The following is a 21,678-nucleotide window of genomic DNA, read 5'->3' on the forward strand; positions in this document are numbered from 1 at the left end:
AGACAACACAGACAGGAACATACTGCCTCATCCCCAGGCAGCCCCCAGAAACACCATCTGCTTCCCTTGGACTCCTAACTGGGCTCTGAGCTGATCTCCTCCCTTCTTTCCCTGCAGAAGAGGCAGTGCAGCATCCCAAGTAAGTTGGGTCTGCGCAGTCCTGCCCTGGCCCCTGTCTCAGACTGACGCACCGTAATGATGTCATTCTTGCGGAATCCCAGCTCATCGTCATCGTGGCGCTCAAAGTCCAGTAGTGCCTTGGCTCTTCGTCGTCGGTTGCGGGAACAGGCCACATAGTTCTCGTGGTCCCGCTGGTGGCTCTCCATGCTGTAGTCTGGAGTCAGATCCTAGCATGCATGTGGATGAAGAACAAAGAGGAATGAAAAGCAACAGCTGACTCCCAACTGATCGGCCAAAGCTTGCAGGCCCCTGTTCCCAAACCTTTTCCTTCACCTTCCCAAACCTTTTCCTTCTAGCAGGTAGACAACCTCTCAGCACAGCCCTCACCCTCCACCCATTACACCTGGTATGTTCTTCCTTGAGCCCATGGTCCAGGAACATTTGAACAGCCCTGTCCTGTGGTGGACACTCAACACTCATGCTTCGAGCACACGGCAGCGCAAATCCAGCTATTCCCACTCACAATGCTGCAGTTCTTGGGATCCACACACTGGAAGTGCCGTGCCACCTGGAGAATGGCCTCACGCAGGTCGGCCACCAGCTCCGTCTGCTTGATGTTCTTGGCTTTCAGTGCCTCCAGATCATCATCCCCTGGGGGAGCCCACACAGCCAGAGGGAAGGCAAGGAAAAGAAAACAAGCATGAGGTATTTATTTTTTTGTTAATGTTAGAAATCATCAGTTCTACAGAAATAAAAAAAGAGCCTGACATTAGAACTGCCTACGCTAAGACAGGTATTACTGCGAATCTATTCAATAATGTAAATGACCAATACCAATTTGACTGTCTCAAATGTTAAGGAGCTGGTATTTCAAACCACATATGGAACTGAAAGATGTCATCTTTGATCTGTCAGGGCACCTCAGTATACCAAGGTACTGCGTACTGCTTTAGAGAAGTATCTACGCAGTATAGAGATGGCTGAATGGTGGGACACAAAATTAGGGAACTTTCAAAAATTCTCTTCAACTGAAATTCTCTTGAAACTGAAACAGCTTTTGCTTGAACTACTTCTGATTTTTGCATACCTCACAAGCTGAGAGCATATTCTTCACTGAGTCTTGAAAAAGATTTGAAAAACCAAGACAACTCATGTTCCTGTGTCAGTCTAGAAGTCAGAGCCATGAGAAAAAAGCCACCACCTACTTAAGACTCTATCTCCCTAAGAGCCAGATTTCAAACATTTTGAGTGTATAGAAATGGTCATAAGTACAAAACATCTTTCAACTGTCACTAATTCCCCCAGGAGTTTTGACAGCCTATCTCAATTTATACAGAAAGACACCTAATGGGATGGATTCTTTAAGCAGTTAATGTATCTGAAAGCCTTAAAAATCTGGTACATGATGTTTGGAAACAATAAACCATTTGCTGCTTTTCCTAAAAAAAAATTAGCTTGCTTTAAATTCAAAGTGTATTTTCATACATCTGTTTTTGCTGAAGATGAGGCAGCTTGATTAACAAAATCAACATTTAAACCAGTGCATTTTTCACCGAACTCCAATTTTTATACACACAGCTTTTATACAAGACCCAAGTAAATCATGGCTAGCAAATTAGTACTCTGCTTATCTTCTAACAGCATTATAGAAACCAATATGAATAAAGTGTGGCCCGACCTACACAGCTGCTGCAACAGCTATGTACACATGAAGCTTCTGCTTATTGAAAGTAATTAACAGTATCTTTTAATCACAAGTGATCATAATTAAAATACTAAAACTTAAATAACATAAATAGAAGCACAAAGATAGATTTAAAATTCCTTTTATAATTGTTTTCTATTTGCTAAATTAAATTATTAGAGAATCAGACACACAAGAGAAAAGTGAACTTTGCTTCTGGACTAGAAAAATTGTAGGGCATACTTACTCCCAGGCCAAGTCATGACAATTAACAAAACCTCCTCCTCAGTGGCCAGGGGTAGGAAATAGAGAATGTAAAAACTCTCACTACAAATTCAGAGATACAAAGATTGTAAATAGAGAGGTGATCATGCAGATGGCGGGGATTCCCAGAAAATTCATGTTGCTAAAACAGAATGTGACTAAAGAAGAAACTACTCAACCACAGCCACACTAGCTCCGAGGGCTGCCCTCCTTTACATAGATCACTGATTCCTTCTGTCATCATTCAGTCACTTCTGGCTGAAATACTGTGCTCCTCCCTCTGTACTCAGATCCACCCCACTCAAACACAAGCAGGAGATATGGGAAGAAAGTTCCACACCCTCCCACCTTAGAATACACACAATACAGAAGAAAGCAACTGGGGTTTCCACCAGATTCACCTCACTGCACCCAATATGTCTGCATGTACATTTCCAAAACAGGAAACCAGTGCAGGATCAGCCACATGTGAGGAGGCTCTATTTTGAGCCTGCAAAGGCTGACTAGCCACGCAGTTGTGCAGCGGAGGACTAGCTCTCCTGCATTTCCTTGTTGCAATGTCCATCCAACAGGAAAAGGGCAAAGTGCACATCTTGTTCTCTGCCAAACTACTTTTTGCCATTTCTTCTTTCTATTCCTTCATTAGAAATCTGGTCCAACTCCCTGAATCTCAGCTACAGAAAGCCCTGGACAACCTGATCTAGCATAAGCAGGAGCCTGGCTTTGAGCAGGAGAGGCTGGAGTACAGACATCTAGAGGTTCCTTCCAAACAGTGCTCCTGGGATTCTATAACTCCTGTCTAAGTCACAACTAAATCTGCATTCACTCTAAGGAAGAAGAATTAAGTTCTCGGTAAGTTCTTACTCCCACCCCGACAAGGGCTATGTACCAGCTTTACACAGTAATTATCACAGACAGCAGACTTTACAGTTAATGTTGCTTGACAGTTCCCGGTATAAGGTGAATTTATCACATCCAAGCTTTCCGTCCCCTCGCTTGGGCTGAAGTTTTCCATTCTAGTCATCTGCTGCAGGATGATAACTTCTTTATTTTAACCAATGTTTTAATTACTAAGTAAATTAGGTAAAACCATGACAGCCACTGTACAGAAACCCCACTAAAATGAGAAAACACTATCGATCATCTCGGTTCTACCATTGATACATTTTGAAGCTTGAACTTGAAGTTTATCTTTATGTGTGGGTATAACTTGCTATCACTTTCATAAAGCTTCTCAAACTTGGTCAAGGAGACTATTTGAGACACAAGAAAGATGCATTTGGCAGCTATGTTCTCTGCAGGTTCAGCGTGCACTGACTGTATAACATCACATACAAGAGCTCTGAGTTTAGGTTGCACAAGCAACTTTCCTGCATTTCTTCACTTCTGCATGCTTGACTTTCCAGTTTCATTGGTCTTCTACCATAACTTTTATATGTAATGCTGTATGCGCTTGTCACAAGCCTGTGACAACATATCAGCTTCCTGGAGAACATCAGAAAAGCTCTCTTCTGAAAAGACCATTAAAACCCAGTTTTAGATTTATTCAGGCCATTTCAACCACAGCAGGAACACTATCTGAACCCTGTAAATTCAGTATGTTGTCTTCCTCTGGAAAAACTATTTCTGTGGTGAGACGTGGTAATTTCAAGAAAGCTAACCATTTGCAAGGAAGGTGATGACAGTGAAGCTTATAATAGAAAGGGCTATTATGGAGTCACAGAAGCAAGTTATTGTTAAACCCATGCAAAACCTATTTTGGCCCTGTGCTTTCTGGACATATGCTGGCTTAGATCATAAACAAAGAAAATGAAAACTCAAAAGGGTTCACAACATCAAACTCTCAGAGTAAGTAAGGGAGAATATCAGTGATGTTTGTATTTAGAAATTTTGATGAGTGACACATTGGACCATCCTGCCCCGTCTCAGATCTTCAGAGATGTTCCTGAACTGAGCAGAGTAATATCAGGAGAGTACAATATCCAGCCTGTTGACTGCCAGAAAATGTGTTTGATCTGTTGGTCAGTGCAAGAAGGACGTTACAGGTAGACTGAGCTACAGCCCGCTGTCAGTCACCATTTAAGGACTAACCATCTAACCTAAAATTCACTTTCTGAGTTCAGACCAAAGCAAGCAAGTAGAAAACTGCAGTTCTTCCCTCTCTTCCTTCAGTTCTGGCTCCCTTCTCTTCCTCTGTCCCAGTGTTTCCCTGCTTTGCTCAGTCCCCTCCCTCCTAGGCTGCTATATCCATCAGCACCACATGAAAGGCATGGGCTTGTCCTTACCAAAAAGCAGAGAGGTGATGCCAGATTTCCTGCGCTGAGTCCTGCGCCGCACAATCTGAAGAGAGGGAACAAAGTGCAAGTATTAGGACAGATTTCAGAAATAAAATAAAGCAATCCTCCACACAGGTCAGCTCTAGGCAAGGGATCCTGATAGCTACCACTGGAAGGGGCAGGGAAGTGAACTGGCGATTTTGGAGAGGAGTTGTTCTAGTTCTAACACAATGAATCAGCTCTACTGCTTGATCTGCTCCATGTGCAACAGGTTATTTATAGCTCAATTATTACAAAAACATAATTGAAGTTCAAGAACCAACCATGAATTTGAGTGAATAATTTTAGTTCTAATTCTACTTGTTGCCAAAAGCAGTTCTACACGTAAATATATATAGATTTCTAAGTAGATGCCTATTACATTTTAGAATTGGAGGAGTGTCATAGAATCATAGAATGGTTTAGAGTTGGAAAGGACCTTGAAGATAAAGAACATATCTTCCACATAGTCTTGACAAACAAGAGCTACTACATCTGCAACTGCAGACTGTAGTCCAAGATTAAACACAGGTGCAGTTTTGATTCAGCTTCCCAAAGGCTGCTACTGTTTTCTGATGTTACCTTCCAGAGTTATTTTAGTGTATCAGCTTCTTACTAATGGATTAACTCCAGTTCCTACTCTGCATGCAGCAAGCAAATTCTGCCAAAAGCATATGTCGTTTCTTTTAGTTTCCATTAATAAAATGCATCCCTTTCTATCATAAGTCTCATTAATGATAATTACAATCAATGTCAACATCCCTTTCACCTGGGGATTTATCAACCAGGACAGATCTGCCAGCATTTCATTAGTACAGACCTCCCCCTCACTTCCCAATACCTTTTCTCCACTGGATGACAGAGTCACCCTGGAGCCCAAATCCTCTCAGACAGAAGGATCTGCTCACAAACAGCAGTTGGGAGGAAACATGTAAGGGAATGGCAAAAACGGAGCAGCAGAGGCAGATGGGTCTCTGTGCACTCACTTTGGATAAATTGTTGACAGTGGTGCTGGAGTTGAGCAGCTGCCCTTGGTCAGCAATGAGGTAGGCCAAGTGTTTGCGACGCTGGGTCTCCACGGCCACATCTGTCAGCGAGCCAGCCACGCGCATGGCCTCCCGCAGCAACACATCTGCATCTTCAATCTGACTTGGGATGTCCGAGAGTGTGTTGAAGATTGAGGCAGAGTTCTCAGACTGGATTAGCTCATCCTCCTGCAATGACGCAATCATTTTGCCACACAAAACAGTGAGCATGACAGCTATGCTCTTGGGGCTTCTAGATGCAATTTCCCATTCAGTGTACAGTCTGAGCCAGAAACAATGCAGGTACAACTAGATAATTCCATAAAAACTTCAGTAGGAAGAGTTCAAGCTACCTATGAGAGGGGAACAACATCTTTTACTACTCTACTGCACTGAGATCTGCCCCCAAAATTCTAGCTGACACGTTTCTGAATCACAGCATCCATCACTGAAATGAAGTCAAATCAGCAAGGAAAGACAAAACAGAAGCTATTCTGCACTTACCGCCAAGACAGGGCACAGCAGGGATCTTGCTGGGGACAAGGGAATGGAAACTGCCGAGTCCCACCCACTATAGAGTGTCTACCATGTCAAACAGTGCTCCACCTTCCCCTTACCTCCCAGCAGGCCCACCCTGGCCCTTCACACAGCAAGCTGAACCACAAAATTATTTTTCGCATAAAAAGGAAAAGATCAGGTGGTTAAATGTAAGCCAGCCAAACCAAATGTAGTCAGGATAACGCTAATCTCTCGGAGCATTCAACAATGCCATCAAAAGCTTCCCAGATGACCCCATCTTCAGCTTTATATCTCTCCTCAGAGATGGTGCAAAATCAAGAAGTATCTTGGTTTAGGTAAGATGGACCTAGACTGAATAGAGGGGGCAGCTGATGGGGTTTAATTATCGGGGAACAAATAAGGTAGACAGGGGAAACAGCAATCCCTGAATCCTATGAAGTGCCTTGGAAGTTCTTCACAGCCCCCAGTTCTGAGGAAGGCAGGAAGTCATCTTCCAGAGCACATTCCCAAACCATGCACAGGAAGTGGATACAAAACCTTCTGCCCCTAAAAGTCAGAATTAAACACCAAGTACTATAAAGGACAAAGAGGAGGTGGGAATTACCTTCATACTGAGCATGCCCAAAGTGAGCTGGAACAGCACCAGAGAGCCCTGATAGAAGAAGAGGTCCCAAATACGTAGCAGCAGCTTGATGTGGACAACACTAGCGAAAGAGGTCAGGAACCAGTGCAAGGTGATCAAGGAGAGCTCTGTGAATAAATATACAGAAAAGAAACATGACAAGAGAAGTCAGCCAGCCAGCGAAGATGGACTCTCCTAAGTGCTCTCCTCCCAGCTCAAGGATGACCATGCACTGCCTCCAGGGCCAGGATGTCTGCTCCTAGCCCTGCTGCTCTCCATTTGTGAAACAAGAACAATTTTTGTGTGTGTGTCACCCTGGCAAGAAAAGCTATGATTTCTAGGGCACACTTTTACCAATGTCGTGCTCCTGGAGCAGCTTGTCCAGGCGGGGCAAGTACTGCACGATGAGCTGCCGCAGGACACGCTGGTCAGTCTGCACGCCCATCAGGGTGGTGCTGAAGTAGGAGGCAGGAACCAGTTCCTCGATGATAGCACACATCATCCAGAAGGCATCTTCCTCCTCCAAGAAGAGCAGCAAAGAGGCAGCCACCTAGGATTTTGAAGGAAGAACTGCATGTCCTAAGAGAAGCAGAACTCTTTCCCCACTTCCTCACATGGAGAGATGGACCAGTATCTAGGTGATCAACATCTTCCTTGCTCTGCAGCAGCTCTACTCAGTGTAATGCCTGTCCCTCCCCAACAGATGGACTGAATTCTTCCACATCTTTGGACATGTTGTGCTACTCTGCTCTCCCTTCCCCACTAAAAACATTCCACATGGAAGGTATTTCCCTTCAGCTCTTTTGGAGGCCAGTGTCTGACAGCACTGCCTCAAATCCCTTGCCCCCGCATAGCCACCACAGAAAAAACAGTCCCTATGATAAAGACACTCTAAAAGCAGGTTACCATGCCAGTGCCTTGGCAATATCCAATGTCGGGGTAGAGCCAGGCAAGTCCCCGTAGTATCCTGCGTAGCCGTGGCACCCCGATACTGTTCATGTTGGAGAAGCAGGCGTTGCTGGGCATCGTGCGGAGCAAGTCCTTTTCAATCTGCGAGACAGCCATAAGCAAGGACAGGGTCAGCTAGCAGCACTTGAACAATTGCTTTCTGCTCTCTGCACTTCCCCATGACCTCTTGCTTAAGGGAACTCTGCTTCCCCACACTCACGCATAAGTCAGGCACCACAGATGGCCCTGTCCAAGCACCTCAGGTCAGTTTAACAGCCTTCACTGACATGCAGGAAAATGCCAGTGCGCACGGTGACTTGGTGTCTCCCAAGAAATACTTGCCTAAACTCAGCCCCTAGCTTCACCACTGAGAATAGTAGGCATACTGCCTGGGAATTTCATCTGCTTGGATTTCAAGCAAGGCTTCCCAACAAACCTATCCCAGAAAGAAACCAACAACCTGGCCACATCTGTGACAGGGGACTTGGAGGTGAACAGCCCACAGATCTCCCTTGGGCAGTGTTGTTCCTCCTTCCAACCATTTTGAGCCTAGCTTCTAAGTGAGAGGTGAACATGTGCAGTTTCTTTTGCCATGGCCTTTGTCTCCTCCACAAAAGGAGAGATCAGAGGAAGAGGGAAAACACCCTGTAACAGTCTTGTTGGTGTTCAGAGACTTTGTATTTGAGAGAACAAAGACAGTCCCTGGAAGCAGCTGCCACTACCTCAACAGAGGTGCATCTGTCAGCCTTTTGCTCTTCACCTCCCTCAATGAGTATCAGGATGTCTGCTGAGATGCAACTGCAACACTGTTTTCTAGCCTGCAGGTAGCACAGGTCCAACTGCTTCCCTGCTGTCCTAGGACGGAGGGGAGCTGTGCAGTTGCTATTCCAACAAAACAAAGCAGAAATTATGCCCAACAGGATTCAACCACATATGTACTCTCAACTGTCCCTGCTGCAGGTGTTAGGCAGACACCCCTTCCTCGTCACGCAGCAAATCTTGCCCTTTGTCCTCACTCCCTTATGCCCAGTCAGCACTAGGCAGTATCTCCCACCTGTTTGGCAGCAATGGTTTCATCATTAGAGCTGTTTTTCACGATATCCCGATATGACATCTCTGAATTCCTCTTCTTCTGCAAGGCCCCCGACAGGCGCATCCACAGCTAGGGGGGACAGGGCGAACAGAGACAGGAAGCGTCACTAAGACAGCTACAGAATGCCATAATCTGGTACCCTCTCAATCAAGAGAAAGTAGTTTTGCTCCACTGTCTCTTACTCTAGGTACAAGAGCCTGCCCAGAACAGGCAGCACTCTTACCTGTGGCCTCATGCTGTGTGGGATGCCAGCTAGCACCAGGGAGCGCAGCTTGTCTGAATGAGGTAGGGTGACCTCAATTTTGTCCCAGGTGAGGTCGCCCACGTCATGGTTGTGTGTGAATTCCAGATGAGCCTGCCACTTGAGCCTCTGCTGTGGTTCCTCTGTCAGTGGGACCCCCAGAAGCTTGCTGGAGTTTGGCTCAGCACCATCTGCCTCAGCAAAGGGAGAAGAATGAAATGCAGACAAGGGAAAGAGAACAGGAGAGGAAACAAACATGGGGGGAATGGGAAGGCCGTCTGAAGAAAGCACATTAAAAACATTCACGTCTTCCAATCAGAGCAAAGCTTGGTTTTTAATTGTCTTCTCCATGCAGCAAATTTTACAGTCATAAACAAAAGGCACTGGGGCCTTGAGAACTAAGGAGCTGTCGGCAGGCTTCTAGTCTCTACTTACTCATGATTTAGAGCAGAGTGTGGCTGGAATTAAACAAGACCCCGGCAGCAGTTATCCTGCTGGGTTTGTAAGGATCTGTAAATCAGGCTGACAAAAGCATAGCAAGCCTCAGAGGTAGCAAGCAGAAGCTATATGCTCATGCAAGTAATGAGGTGCAAAACATTATGGGGATATTTAATCACCAAAAAGCTTTATAAGAACACTTCCAAATTCACAGTGAGAGAACACCTTAACCTGAGGCTGGCTTTCTAAAATAGACAGGCACAAGTACAGGTTTGACGTAATGCACTCCGTCCTTCATCATATAACACTTCTCAACAATGCAGTCCAAACCTTTCTGCTGATTTTATAATATACAAGTCTGTCAAATGTTCTGGCTGAAGAAAATCACTGTGTCCTGTCCTCATCTCTGGGTCATTGCTTCAAAGAGGATCCTCTATGACTCAAGGTACCTCAGGGTACACATGCAAACAACTTCTGCCCTTGCACTGTATGGCCTGAGCCCTGGAAACATCCTCTCAGAGCACATAAATCAATTTCTATGTCCCCCACTCCCTTCTGTTCCTCTTTGCAAAGGCAGCCAGTTGTAGTTCAATGCCCAGCTGCAATAGTTCTCCACACCTCCTTCTGTTTGGTCACCTGCCTCTATATCTTGCAGGAAAAATAGGATGTGGGTTTTGCCCCTACAATTTGCCAAGCTGCTGGGATGGGTAGAACACATACTGCTGCCACTCACCTTGGCCACGAGTTTTTCAACAGAGAGCACGTCACTGTGCCTGCTATCAGTGCTTACAGTGCCACTGAACATGACAGAGACCCCACTGTGAACTGGGAAAGTTGCCCTTCCCCAGCATTCAGCTGCTAATGGAAATGGTAAGTTCCTCTTAACTTTTCTCTCTCTTACCCATGGCACAAGTATAAGGGGATGGAAGTGACCCTGCTGCATAGTCTATGCTCCAGACTCCCACAAGGCCAGCACATCTAATGCACTTGATTACAATGGCAGCATACAGAAAGATGATGAAGGTGGGTAGACAAGACCTAGCACAGACTGTCTGCAAAATCACCCTGCCGTACTTGGAGGCACGGGAAGGGCTGGATGCAGGACACAATGGAAGGGGGAGGGATGGGACTGGCTTTACCTTCCTTATCAACTCGGAAACCGAATTCATCATAGTGGAACTCTGGCTGCTCAATGGATTCTTCTTTCTGGGAGATGTGAGGAAGGAGAACAGACACTTTCACCAGTTTAGCACTGAACAACTGAACAGAGACATATGGCTATTGCCCCATCCCACCACCATCCGCACTGCGCCCTCTGAGCAACTAGACTCCTTGCCCTTTTATTTTCAATTCCTCACACAACAATTCCCAGGTGGGGAGGTGTTGCATCCCATTCCCATTTTGACTTCTCCATAGGAGTTGTGAAGCTCTGCCTTCACACCTGCACAGATTTTTCCAGTGATCCTTTTTCCAGCACAGCATCATATCAACATCAGAACTTCCCACCTGGAGGGGCAGACAGCCCTCCTCACAGACCGAGGAATCCACGGACACCAGCTAAAGTGGTCTCTACTGTCTGCGTCTAACACAGCAGTCCCCTGTTACCTCTGCACACACACTGCAAATTCAGGTCCCTACAGTGCTCCATCTCCTGCCTGTTGCTTTCACATTTCTCTGAAAGACAGCAGGCAAAACTGGGATTTGCACCTATGAAGCAGACCCAAATCATAAGCCAAAGGAAATTAAGGTCCATGACCCAAATCTCAACTTTCCTCATCTGTACTCGTGGTTGGCACTGGGGTGTATGCACTGGAGGTTGCATTCAAGCTTTTTTAAGGAGTGCAAGCCTATGGATACCTCCCCTTTCCTGCAAGCCTGCCTGCCCTTCCTGTGGGGTCTCGCAAGCACTGCACCCAGGCAGTGCCCAAGAAGCGTGCTTCTAGCATAGCTCCACAATAAGTTTCAGCCTGCTTCACTGGGCTCGGCTGCCTTCAGCAAACACTGAGTGCAAGTTACAAAATTCCGTGGCTGCTTCCTTCCTTCCTGCTCTCCCCACCTGGTGACAAGTCTTGAGGCTAGCATTTCCTGCCATGCACAAGCAATCCAGAGTAGCCTGATGGTGACAGAGATGCCTTTGAGGGTGTCAACATTTTCACAGTGGAGCAATAGTTGCAAAACAGCAGGGCAATAATTCCCACAAGTTTCTCTGTGCTCTGCAAGATCGTCTTGCAAGAGCCAGCATGCAGCCGCAAAATACATAAAATTTAAGTCGCAAACAAGCATCCCCAACCAAACTACTGGAGGACAAGTGCATTGCTCCCTCCTTTGCCCTATAGCTTTCAGAGACCACCGGAAATCACCAGGCTCCCTTTACTTCTGTGCAGAGCCAGAGAACACCCTCTCCCTGCCCCACACCGTACCTGTGTGTATTTTGCCAGGATCTCCTGAGGCCAAATGCTGGGAGTGAGTGCTGAGAAGGGACCCCCAGCAGAGGGAGTGTGATGGCCTACACAGAAAGAGATCAACACACAGCAGTGAAAACCTGGAAGGACCCCCTTAGAAGGCACACACTTGATACAGGTTGTTTCACCAAGAGAAGGACTCTCTCAACAGTTTGTCACTATTGCCACTCTAGACGTTGAGACAGCTCCCACTTCAGCAAGGAAGCAGGTTATTTCAGATAGTTTTTTTTCCTATCATCAAGCAAAAGAAGCAGAAAGACAAAACAGAGTTCCCTGTAAGAAAGAAACTTCTGGGAAGAGAAATAGTTCCATAGCATCATATGATCTTTCTTCTGCTTGGAAAAGCTGTGCAGTCATTGCCAAGCCAGGGGAACAATTACCAAAAAAAAATTATTATGGAGAAGTAAATGCCTCCTACGGAGGCACTGACCACCCAAGAGTTCCCTGAAACTTTGTCACCCAGGCACCAATTTGGGAAATCAGAGCCCTCAGCAAGATGCTCAACTGCTCCCTTTGCTCCAGAGCTGGGATATTGCCAGGCCACGTATAAAAAGCTGTAGCAATGAAAGTATGCCTATCATCTTGGTCTTTTGTGTTCAAGATAAACACCTTTCCCGTCTCGGGCAGTGCCCCACTGAACAGCTTCTCCTGGAATAAAAGCAGACATCAAGTTTTACATTTGAAGCAGATAAGCATGTCCCAGGTCTTCCACTGTACACATCACCAAGAAAAAGGTCAACTTGGCTTTGAAATATAGTCTCCCTAAGGGTTATATGGCCTCAAATAACGAGCTGGATCAGGAAGAAAGGTTTACACAAAAATAAGGGATGGGAGAGTTGGCCACTGTTAGAAGAAGGAGATCTAGTTTCAGTAAAGCCTGTATCTCAGTGGTCCACAGCTGAACTCCAGTAATTCTTCAGCCTTCTTCCTGCCCTAGAGATACCATTGTACAGCAAAAATCTCTCAGATCATAAAGTGAGCCACACACTTTGGGGCAAAACTTGGGAAAACAGAACCAAGCAAATCTTATGAAAAATGGGGAAGGCAGACTACATTTCAACCTCCTTCCTCCTCTGTGTTCAATGGCTGAAGCAGCTTCTGCAGGCTTCAGCACAGGGTAAAAGAAGGAACTGAGTCCACTCTGAGTGAAAAGGCATTTGGGTCACAAAGACTACGGCGGTTTCCTCTCCCCCCGTTTGACCAGACAGTATGTTAATGTAAAGAATGGCTCTTGGAACCAGTAACTTTATTTTACTAAGTTGCAGCTGAAGAAAGAACAAGCAACCAAACAAGAAGATACTGTGTCCATTATTGTGTGCTCACCTGACATTGTGCTAGGTAAGGCCGAGTAGCAGAGGCTGTCAGCAGGTCCAGAAATGCTATTCTCAGAGGTGAGAAATCACTATCCTGTTACAAAAAGGAAAAAAAAAAAAAAATGGTGATGAGATAATTCAATTAGCATCTAAGAACACGTTGGGGGACAAACAGACCCCTCATGCACAACTTCCCGTAGTATTTAACTCCCTTAGTATTTAAATTCCCCATAGGAAAACTAAATTCCAGAGACTGGAATTTCCTCTTGGTTTCATACCTACCCATCAGCTAGAAAGAGCACACTGTCATTTACCAAATTCCTTGTGACAGCAACAGCATTGCTGATTGAAAAAATGTCAAAAATCAAGTCAACTTTCATCATTTTCTCCATCACATATTGTGAGTCCTGTATTTACAGAATCACAGAATGGTCAGGGTTGGAAGGGACCTCTGAAGATTATATAGTCCAACCCCCCTGCCAGAGCAGGTTCACCTAGAGCACATTGCACAGGATAGTGTCCAGATGGGTTTTGAATGTCTCCCAGAGTGGGAGACTCCACAACCTCTCTGGGCAGCCTGTTCCAGTGCTCTGCCACCCTCAAAGTAAAGAAGTTCCTCCTCATGTTTAGATGGAACTTCCTATGTTCCTATGTTTAATTATGAATACTAAAAGAACAACACCATACATCATCATTCCTCAGGGGCCAGTACCGGGACCGGTGCTGTTTAACATCTTTGTTGGTGACATGGACAGTAGGATTGAGTGCACCCTCAGCAAGTTTGCTGATGACACCAAGCTGTGTGACGCGGTTGACAGGCTGGAGGGAAGAGATGCCATCCAGAGGGACCTGAACAGGCTTGAGAGGTAGGCTCATGCAAATCTCATGAGGTTCAACCAGGCCAAATGCAAAGTCCTGCACCTGGGTTGTGGCAATCCCAAGCACAAATATAGGCTCGGTGGAGAATGGATTGAGAACAGCTGTGAGGAGAAGGACTTGGCGGGTTTGGTGGATGAGAAGCTCAATATGAGCTGGCAATGTGCACTCGCAGTCCAGAAAGCAAACTGCATCCTGGGCTGCATCAAAAGAAACGTGGCCAGCAGGTCAAGGGAGGTGATTCTACCCCTCTACTCCACTCTGGTGAGATCCCACCTTGAGTATTGCATCCAGCTCTGGATTTCTCAGCACAAGTAGGACATGGACCTGTTAGAGCAGGTCCAGAGGAGGGCCATGAAGAGTGGAGCACCTCTGCTATGAGGACAGGCTGAGAGAGTTGGGGTTGTTCACCCTGGCAAAGAGAAGGCTCTGGGTACACATTATAGCAGCCTTCCAGTATCTAAAGGGGGCCTACAAGAGAGCTTATTTTCCTGATACCAGCTCACAGCAGATTTTTGTAGGGGTTTTCGAGGACAACAATGGAATAGTTCAGTAATCACAGAGAGATATTTTGGACTTTAAGATCAACCTTAACTGTGTGTGGGAGGCAGCAAGGGCCACTTGTACCAAGCAGATAAAGCCAGTACTAGGATATATCAGTCACTTGCACTTACTTGGGAAAGAACCTGGGAGAAACTAACATTTGCACATCTGGGATGGGCTTTCCAGCTTCCCCTTTTCAGTAAAGCTACTTATGACTGCAAACTGCTAAAAGAAGGAACCCCAGGGATTCATCCAGCAGGCCCTGCCCAAGATGTTTATAGTGCTCATCTCAGTGAGCTTTCCAGTGAGCACTTGCAGCCTGGAAGTGGCTTGCTACAGCACTCAAAAATAGGCAGCTGTAAAACACAGCAAAAGCATAAAAAGCATCTGTGTCTGAGAACACAAATGATAAGGCTTCTTCCTCCCAGACTTAAACAGTTCTCTGCATGAGAAAAGCTGGCACGGATGAACAGACACTCTGATCTTCTGACACCAACTCTCAGGGCAAAAAGAAAAACAAAACAAAACGCAAGAAAAAATTCAGCTTTTGTTTCTGAGAAGTAACATTGTCTACACAATGGCCAGTCACTTACCCATGAGTTCTGTAAATGCTCTCCTACCCTTCCCATCACTCTAGCCCCACCTGTTCTCTTAGCACCAACTTTTTTCTCAGCAGCTGAAGATGTTATAACAAGAATTACAAAATAAGCACCTGCATGCTCATTTTACATGGGAACACACACAGCATGCACAACATGCAGGTAAATTTGCTGACAATACTAATTCCCCTTTCAACATCATGGTGAATGTATTTTGATGCTTTTTTTTTCAGGCTTATCACTGCCCTGTGACCGCAGCTGCTCTGCTCCTGAGCCTGCAATATGTCCTTCTCCCCTGCCTTCTCTCAGCCCAGTTAACCCTGTTTCCAGTGTCTTTTATTAGGAATGCAGTCACTGTTTCAGCCACGTGACACATCTGCCATGCTTCTCATTACCTGTGCCCTGAACCCGTGCTCAGTGCAAGCCTGTGAGTAGGGATCCCTCTTGGTCATTATTGACCTTCATTGCATGCACAATCACTGCTGAACCACACTGCTACAGAGGAGCTGGGCCAGCGTGTTAAGCACATAGATGAGAAAACACCCCGTAACAAGGGAATTAACCACAGTGCTCTAGAAGCTGGGCAGGAGAGCGCTGAGGCAGAAAGTCCCTCCTCGTACAGATGTAGCAGAGGGGAACACCTTCCCTTGTCCACGTCATCGCACGCTGGCCTGCGCCTTGCCAGAGATAGCTCCCCTGCCTGCCCTCTTGTCCCTGACACTAGAGCACTGAACTTGGTGGGCAGGTTTTTCCTGCCCCTGGTTCCAATAGAAACCTTCCTGCAAGCACTCATCTGGGACAGAGCCCAGAGAGAGCACCAGAAGCTCACCTTGCTGCTGGCACCAGGGTGTGCAGAAGGGCAGGATGGGGAGTGTAAATCACACCAAGAGATGGCTCCTGCTGTGGCACAAGGGGGCACACAGAGCCAGGTGTCTCCAAGAGAAGGTGCTAAGGCTACTATGTCAGTCCTGTAGGTCTTCACCACCCTGCTTTCTGCCCCCTCCCACTCTGCCTCCAGTAAAGCATCACAGGAATTGGGAGGAAGGTTCCCTAACACAGCCAGGTACCACCCAGTGCAAGCCAGGAGGAGGAGGATGGTATCTGGCATGTGGGATTGGTATAGTAAGTTCTTTCCTTTGGCTGAGGGATATAAACCTAAAGCAACTCTCAAACTCCCCTAGCCAGGAGACAGCAAGTAACAAAAGGGGCTCCCATGAAGCCCGTGAAATTGCATACACAAAATTGCTACAGCTAACTTAGCTGTTACTTGCACAGTACATACTTTTGAAAACAAGAAACAGTAAGGTATACAAAGCAAAAAGCACATCAGATCCAACAAATATTAACGGCAACTCACAAATCCTCAGGACTCTATAATTAAAACTAGTTTTCATCCATGCATTAAGGGACATCTCCCATGTTTAAAGGCAATTTAAGTTTCCTATACAAAGCAATTTTGGTCACACAACTGGTAGTCTTCCCACTTTGAAAGAAATGTATTTTTTGTTAAAATGCAAATGGTGCCTGTCATTTGCAGCTTTACTTTTTGAGTTCAGACTGTAAAACACATCACACCACCACTGATTCCAGCCTGCTAGAAGACAGCTATAATGACAGCATGTGTACCTGAAAAAGAAGGCTGCAAGGGAAGCACACAGCATCAGGTACAGCTGTTTGAAGCAACCCAGATGCAACACCTTTGTCAGAGGTGCAAATCCACCCCACACAGGAATATATCCAATTAGTTTCTTTTCCAGTGTAGGTGTCTTTTCGAAAATGATGTTTGCAAAGGAGACCTGCAAATTTACTTCCACTTGGCAATATCGAGCCTCCTCTGGACACACCTGCTCTCCCACACAGCTGTGATATGAGAGATTTCAATTACCTGCCTTCCTGCAAACACCAGATAACAATCTCCTGCTGCCTATGTTTTACTTGTTTGGCCTCTTTTGCCACGTGATCTCCACTTAAGCCTGCTGTGGTAGTGCCTGGATGCGCTAGGCATGAAATGACACTGTCAGGAGCCTTTCAGTAGGATCTTTATTTTGGGACAGAAACACCTTCCCAGGAGTGTTGTTCCCCTGCCGATTTTAGCAACAACAACAAAAAAGAATCCACCAAAAAGCCACCAAAAAACCAACACACCTCTAGCAGACAGACTCTGCAAAAGACAAACCTTTTACAAAGCAATGTTTTTGTATGCTGAAAATATTACAACTAGTAACTATGATGCAGGAACTGTCAGTGAGCATCATCAGAAGGACCAGAACAAGCATAACAATTCTTTCTAGCATGATTTTCATCCACTGTCATAGGAACAGCATATACAACACTTCCTCTGACAGTAAGCTAGCAGCTAACCTCTGCTTTCCATATTGCTTAATTTGAAAGTAAAACAACACTGCATGCAGTAAATCCTACTGCCACCTCTGAACTGTCAGCTGGTTTCCACTGCTCTCTATTCCCATCCTTTATTGGAAAAATAAAATATTTTGGAAGAGAGAAAAGTGATTGCAAAGCCACAGTACTCATCCAGAGGCCACGCGCTTAGGTGTAGTTCTAGAAGTCTCTTCCAGCTCAGCTTTTAAAATCCCATGCAGATTGCATCCAATTTAACATTTAGACCAACTCTTCCTCTCACAGAAATCAGACAAAAATCAAACCCGGCACTGAATCAGCCAGTTCATTTCTGTCCTCTCACACCTGGAAAGCTTTGTTTTCCTAATTAAAATCCTGACTTGCCCGATGAAATGCTTAAGGGGAGCTCTCATCAGGAAGCCCTTTGCCTTCCCTTCCCCCATAGGTTTCTCCTTCAGGTCAGGCAAAGGCATATCCTGGAGCTGCAAATGCCATTAGTCCCACGAGTCAATATTTGCTTTGCAGGTATACAGTCAGAAGAAAACTTCAGCTTCACAAACAAGTACATAAGTGAACAAAGCACAGCCACACACCTGACCATGGGGCAGACAAAATGCAAGTAATTACTGTCCCTCGCACCCTGACATCCTGGCTTTTTAAGCGATGCAGAATCCCACACACGCACCGACACACACCAGCTCGTGGTTAAGGAGTCAATATGGCATTGGGGAACCTGGGTCACTCCAAGAACTATCTGTTTAAGGCTTACAAACTACAACCAGCCTCACACAGCTTTGGGTGTTGACCAACACACTACAAATGCAGGAGGGAGGTGCTGAGGCGGTAGCCTTCATAAAAGGTACTTCCATGCAACAGATCTGCTGCCTACACTGATTGGTGTCCAGCAAGTCTGCCTGCTGTAATGACAGAGAAGGCCCACTGCAGCTGAAGGTGCTGAGCCATTTCCAGTTTATACAAAAGGAACAGAACAAGTAATTTCCAGTTTCATATCCATTTCATCTCCATTTTGAAAATAAACATGTGAAAAAGCAGAATCTTGGTTCCTACCACTTACACATTGGACAGACAAACCACAGCTGAACTTCCTGATCGAAGTTCAACATGTCAAGCTTGCCTCTCAAAAAAAACCTACATAACACCTACTTATATACATGCAGATATCCTACATATCAACATGTATTTTCTTTTCAGAGCAGAACTGCCCTTTATTTATCTGGCTCCAAAGCAGACAGCTGATGCTTTACGCAGAAAAAGGCTGAAGCTCTTACTTCTAAAATCTGGAGGAGATAAAGGCTTCCCCCATTCCCCCACGTGGCTCACGACAAAAAAAAAAAAAAAACCAAAAAAACAAAAACCAGAACCAAATTTTCTTATGGCTCTGCTGATTCCCTGTGTTGCTAGCACAAGCTACCACACTTTTAGCCCTGGAAAGCACAGGGTGTCTATCCTTGCACAGCAGACACTTGGTGCTAAGTGTGAACTGGACTGCTGTAGAGAACCTCTTGTTTGCCTAGACCCTTGGGATCAGAGGTTTCCCCTTTCCCGGTGCTCCCATTATTTGACCGGTGAGAGGATATGTGATGGGAATATAGAGTGCTCCTGCCATGTCACACAAGCGGATTACAATAGATGGAGCAATGGAACAACAGTTGTTGTTTTCTTTAATCTGCATTGAATGAGGATGGTAAAAAAAAGGCCAGGACACAAACTAGCAAGGTGTCCACTCTCACTGCACAGCAAAATTCTCCTTGCTTCCAACACAGAGGGAAGAAAACCCATGCATGCCAAAAAGTAGGTCTGCAATCGCCCTAGTCTTCAAGGCTTAGGGTACAGGTGATTCCACATTAAATACTGCTATGCAAATATAATCCAAAGGTTTCTGACTTCTATGTGGGCCCCAAAACATCTCTTTCCGTGGCCATCAATTTCTGCACAATAAATGGATACTGTCACCCAAATAAGCATGGTGCAGGACCAGGGCACTTCTGCAGAACTCTGCATAAACTCATTTTCCAAAAAACTGTCCAGAAGTGATTTTTACCTTCTGGTCCATGAACTTCTGCAAGTCTGCAAACTATTTATAAGATGTCTGTGGAAGACAATGGCAACCGTCCAGTTTCATCTACTATACAGAAGTTTGAAAGGAAATATTTCTGTTAGAGATTCAGGGTTATACCAACCAAAGAAAGGTTGAAAGACACTACTGACAGTTATTTAAAGACAGATATTACACCATCTTTTATATGACACTCCTACACTGAGCAGTGACAGGCAGTGCCATCCGAGGCTCTCTCCATCACCACCAGCGCCAGCCCTGCAGGTACGCTCCAGGTGAAAGTTTGATTCTCAAGCTGGTCTTATCCTACTGTTTCCAGTGACAAAGGAATAACAGCCTGAAGAATGGCTCTTCCTTGATATGGCCTCTGTCAGATCTGCAAAGCTTTAGCTGTCAGGGTTTGCCATTCTCTTGGTGAGGTGCAAGAAAGGTAAGGTTCAGGTCAGACTCCTGTGGCTCTGTTGTATTACTATTTGCTCTAGTATTAGCGAAAAAAAACCATCAGATTCACCTAGCAGGACTCTAAGCAGGTCTCACTTCATTTGGCTCCAGAAAATGGCTTTTTAAGGAAAGTATATCCAACAGCACTCAAGATTTTTCTCCTTCGGGGCTCTGTCTTTCCAGAACCCAACTTTCTGAAGAGGCTAGTAACACCCAAAACACCTCTCAGGACTGTTTGCAAAGCTCTCATCTAGCATGTAACGTTAGACTACTTAGATCTTGCTCCTGAAGAAATTTATAGGCACACATAACTCAGAAAAAAGGCAAAACATACAATGATCATTAACATTTATAGCAAAACAAGACAAGCCCCCCAATATTTCCTGTTTCTGAGGATCAGGAAAATTTCTTCTCCAGAACAAAAGGGCTGTTGGGTTATGGACATTTTCTCTCATGTCTGAATCATCAGGTACTTCCCAGCCAAGAACTACTGCACTGACTGGGCAGCGACAACAGTTCTCGTAGTCATACTAATACTAATATACTATCTTCTTTTCTCTTATCTCATAAAACAAGCGTGTTTTCATTTCTCCTAAGTTTGTTTTTTTTTTTTTCTGAAGCCAGAAACAGAGTTGTTCTGTTACCAATGTAACTTGTTGCACTCAAGTTTAAAAAAAGCTGAGACTTCCTCAGAGACAAAACAGATGTGGCAGGACAACATCCTCCTCTTCCCTACCTGGTGACAACAGTAACACAGCTGACAAGTGAGATTTTCCCCAATGCTCCCAGATACCCTGTGTAAGCTTTCTGTATCTAAAATCCCAACTGTGTGATGAAAGGCAGCATAGAAAGAAGTTTAAACAAGTCTTTTGTATTGCTGAGGATACAAACCTGAAGTACCAACACCTCTCCATCTTTTGAGGGATATTTGGGACACTGCACTTATGATATACAATGAACCTATTTTGTCTATGTCATCCTACTTGACGATTACAAAATCTCTACATCCTATCCATTTGACCTAGGACAGGATCTAGGATAACCAGTGTGATACAGATCACCAACTAGGATCACCACTGATTTAGCTAAAAGACCCATAGGACCACATAGACCAAAATATAAGGCATCTTACCTCTATCACTGAAGATAAAGTTGCAATACGCCTTAGGATTTATTTTGTTTAAGCTTTATTCCTTCTCATGTTTTGGTGAGAAGTTTGCAAATAACAGCCGGGAAGACAGACATCATCCCAATCATTTCCAAAAAAGTTACAATCTCAAATGTGGTATCACTTGGAAGGGACGAACTCACTGATTCCTTTGTTAAAGCATCCCAAATACCAAACACGGTAAGCAATTTTGCAACACACAAACCAATTCACTAAGAATGGGACTAAGGCTGGCAGCTCATTTCATACAGAACCCTTAACCAATAATCTCTACTGTTACCATGCCAGCTCAGGTAAGAGACATTGATTTTGAAAAGCTAAATATTTTGATCATTGCCTATCTTTTAAGATTGCCAAGGTCCTTTCAAACACTGATATTTGCAAAAGATACTATCTTGCAGGAAAGCAAGCAACAGGTTAAAAGCACAGCAAAGAAGAAAAACCTAAATGACATTAATCAGAGTCCCCAAAATTGGAGAACCATTTCAGTCCTGAGCAAGTGTGCAGTACTTCCATCACCTCATTAGCTGCTGTTAACTCTACCATCCTCTGACTAGGGCACTTCCTCCAGA

The 21,678-nt window shown here is 45.1% G+C and overlaps 1 protein-coding gene across 1 annotated transcript in view; it reads right to left on the reverse strand.

Moving 5' to 3' along the window:
* SGSM3 (small G protein signaling modulator 3) overlaps positions 1-21,678 on the reverse strand; it is a 30,764-nt gene that overhangs the window by 7,173 nt on the left and 1,913 nt on the right. The window contains exons 3-14 of the mRNA XM_082498187.1: positions 13,055-13,138; positions 11,690-11,775; positions 10,409-10,475; positions 8,814-9,022; positions 8,552-8,659; positions 7,456-7,599; positions 6,904-7,099; positions 6,532-6,677; positions 5,370-5,597; positions 4,354-4,408; positions 644-771; positions 192-347 (exon numbers count right to left, since the gene is read on the reverse strand). Of these exons, the coding sequence (XP_082354313.1) occupies positions 192-347; positions 644-771; positions 4,354-4,408; positions 5,370-5,597; positions 6,532-6,677; positions 6,904-7,099; positions 7,456-7,599; positions 8,552-8,659; positions 8,814-9,022; positions 10,409-10,475; positions 11,690-11,775; positions 13,055-13,061 (1,530 nt within the window). The 5' untranslated portion in view covers positions 13,062-13,138. The remainder of the gene's footprint in view (positions 1-191; positions 348-643; positions 772-4,353; positions 4,409-5,369; positions 5,598-6,531; positions 6,678-6,903; positions 7,100-7,455; positions 7,600-8,551; positions 8,660-8,813; positions 9,023-10,408; positions 10,476-11,689; positions 11,776-13,054; positions 13,139-21,678) is intronic.

This window comes from Vanellus vanellus (assembly GCF_965231255.1).
Source record: "Vanellus vanellus genome assembly, chromosome: 1".
NCBI classification, from domain to species: domain Eukaryota; kingdom Metazoa; phylum Chordata; class Aves; order Charadriiformes; family Charadriidae; genus Vanellus; species Vanellus vanellus.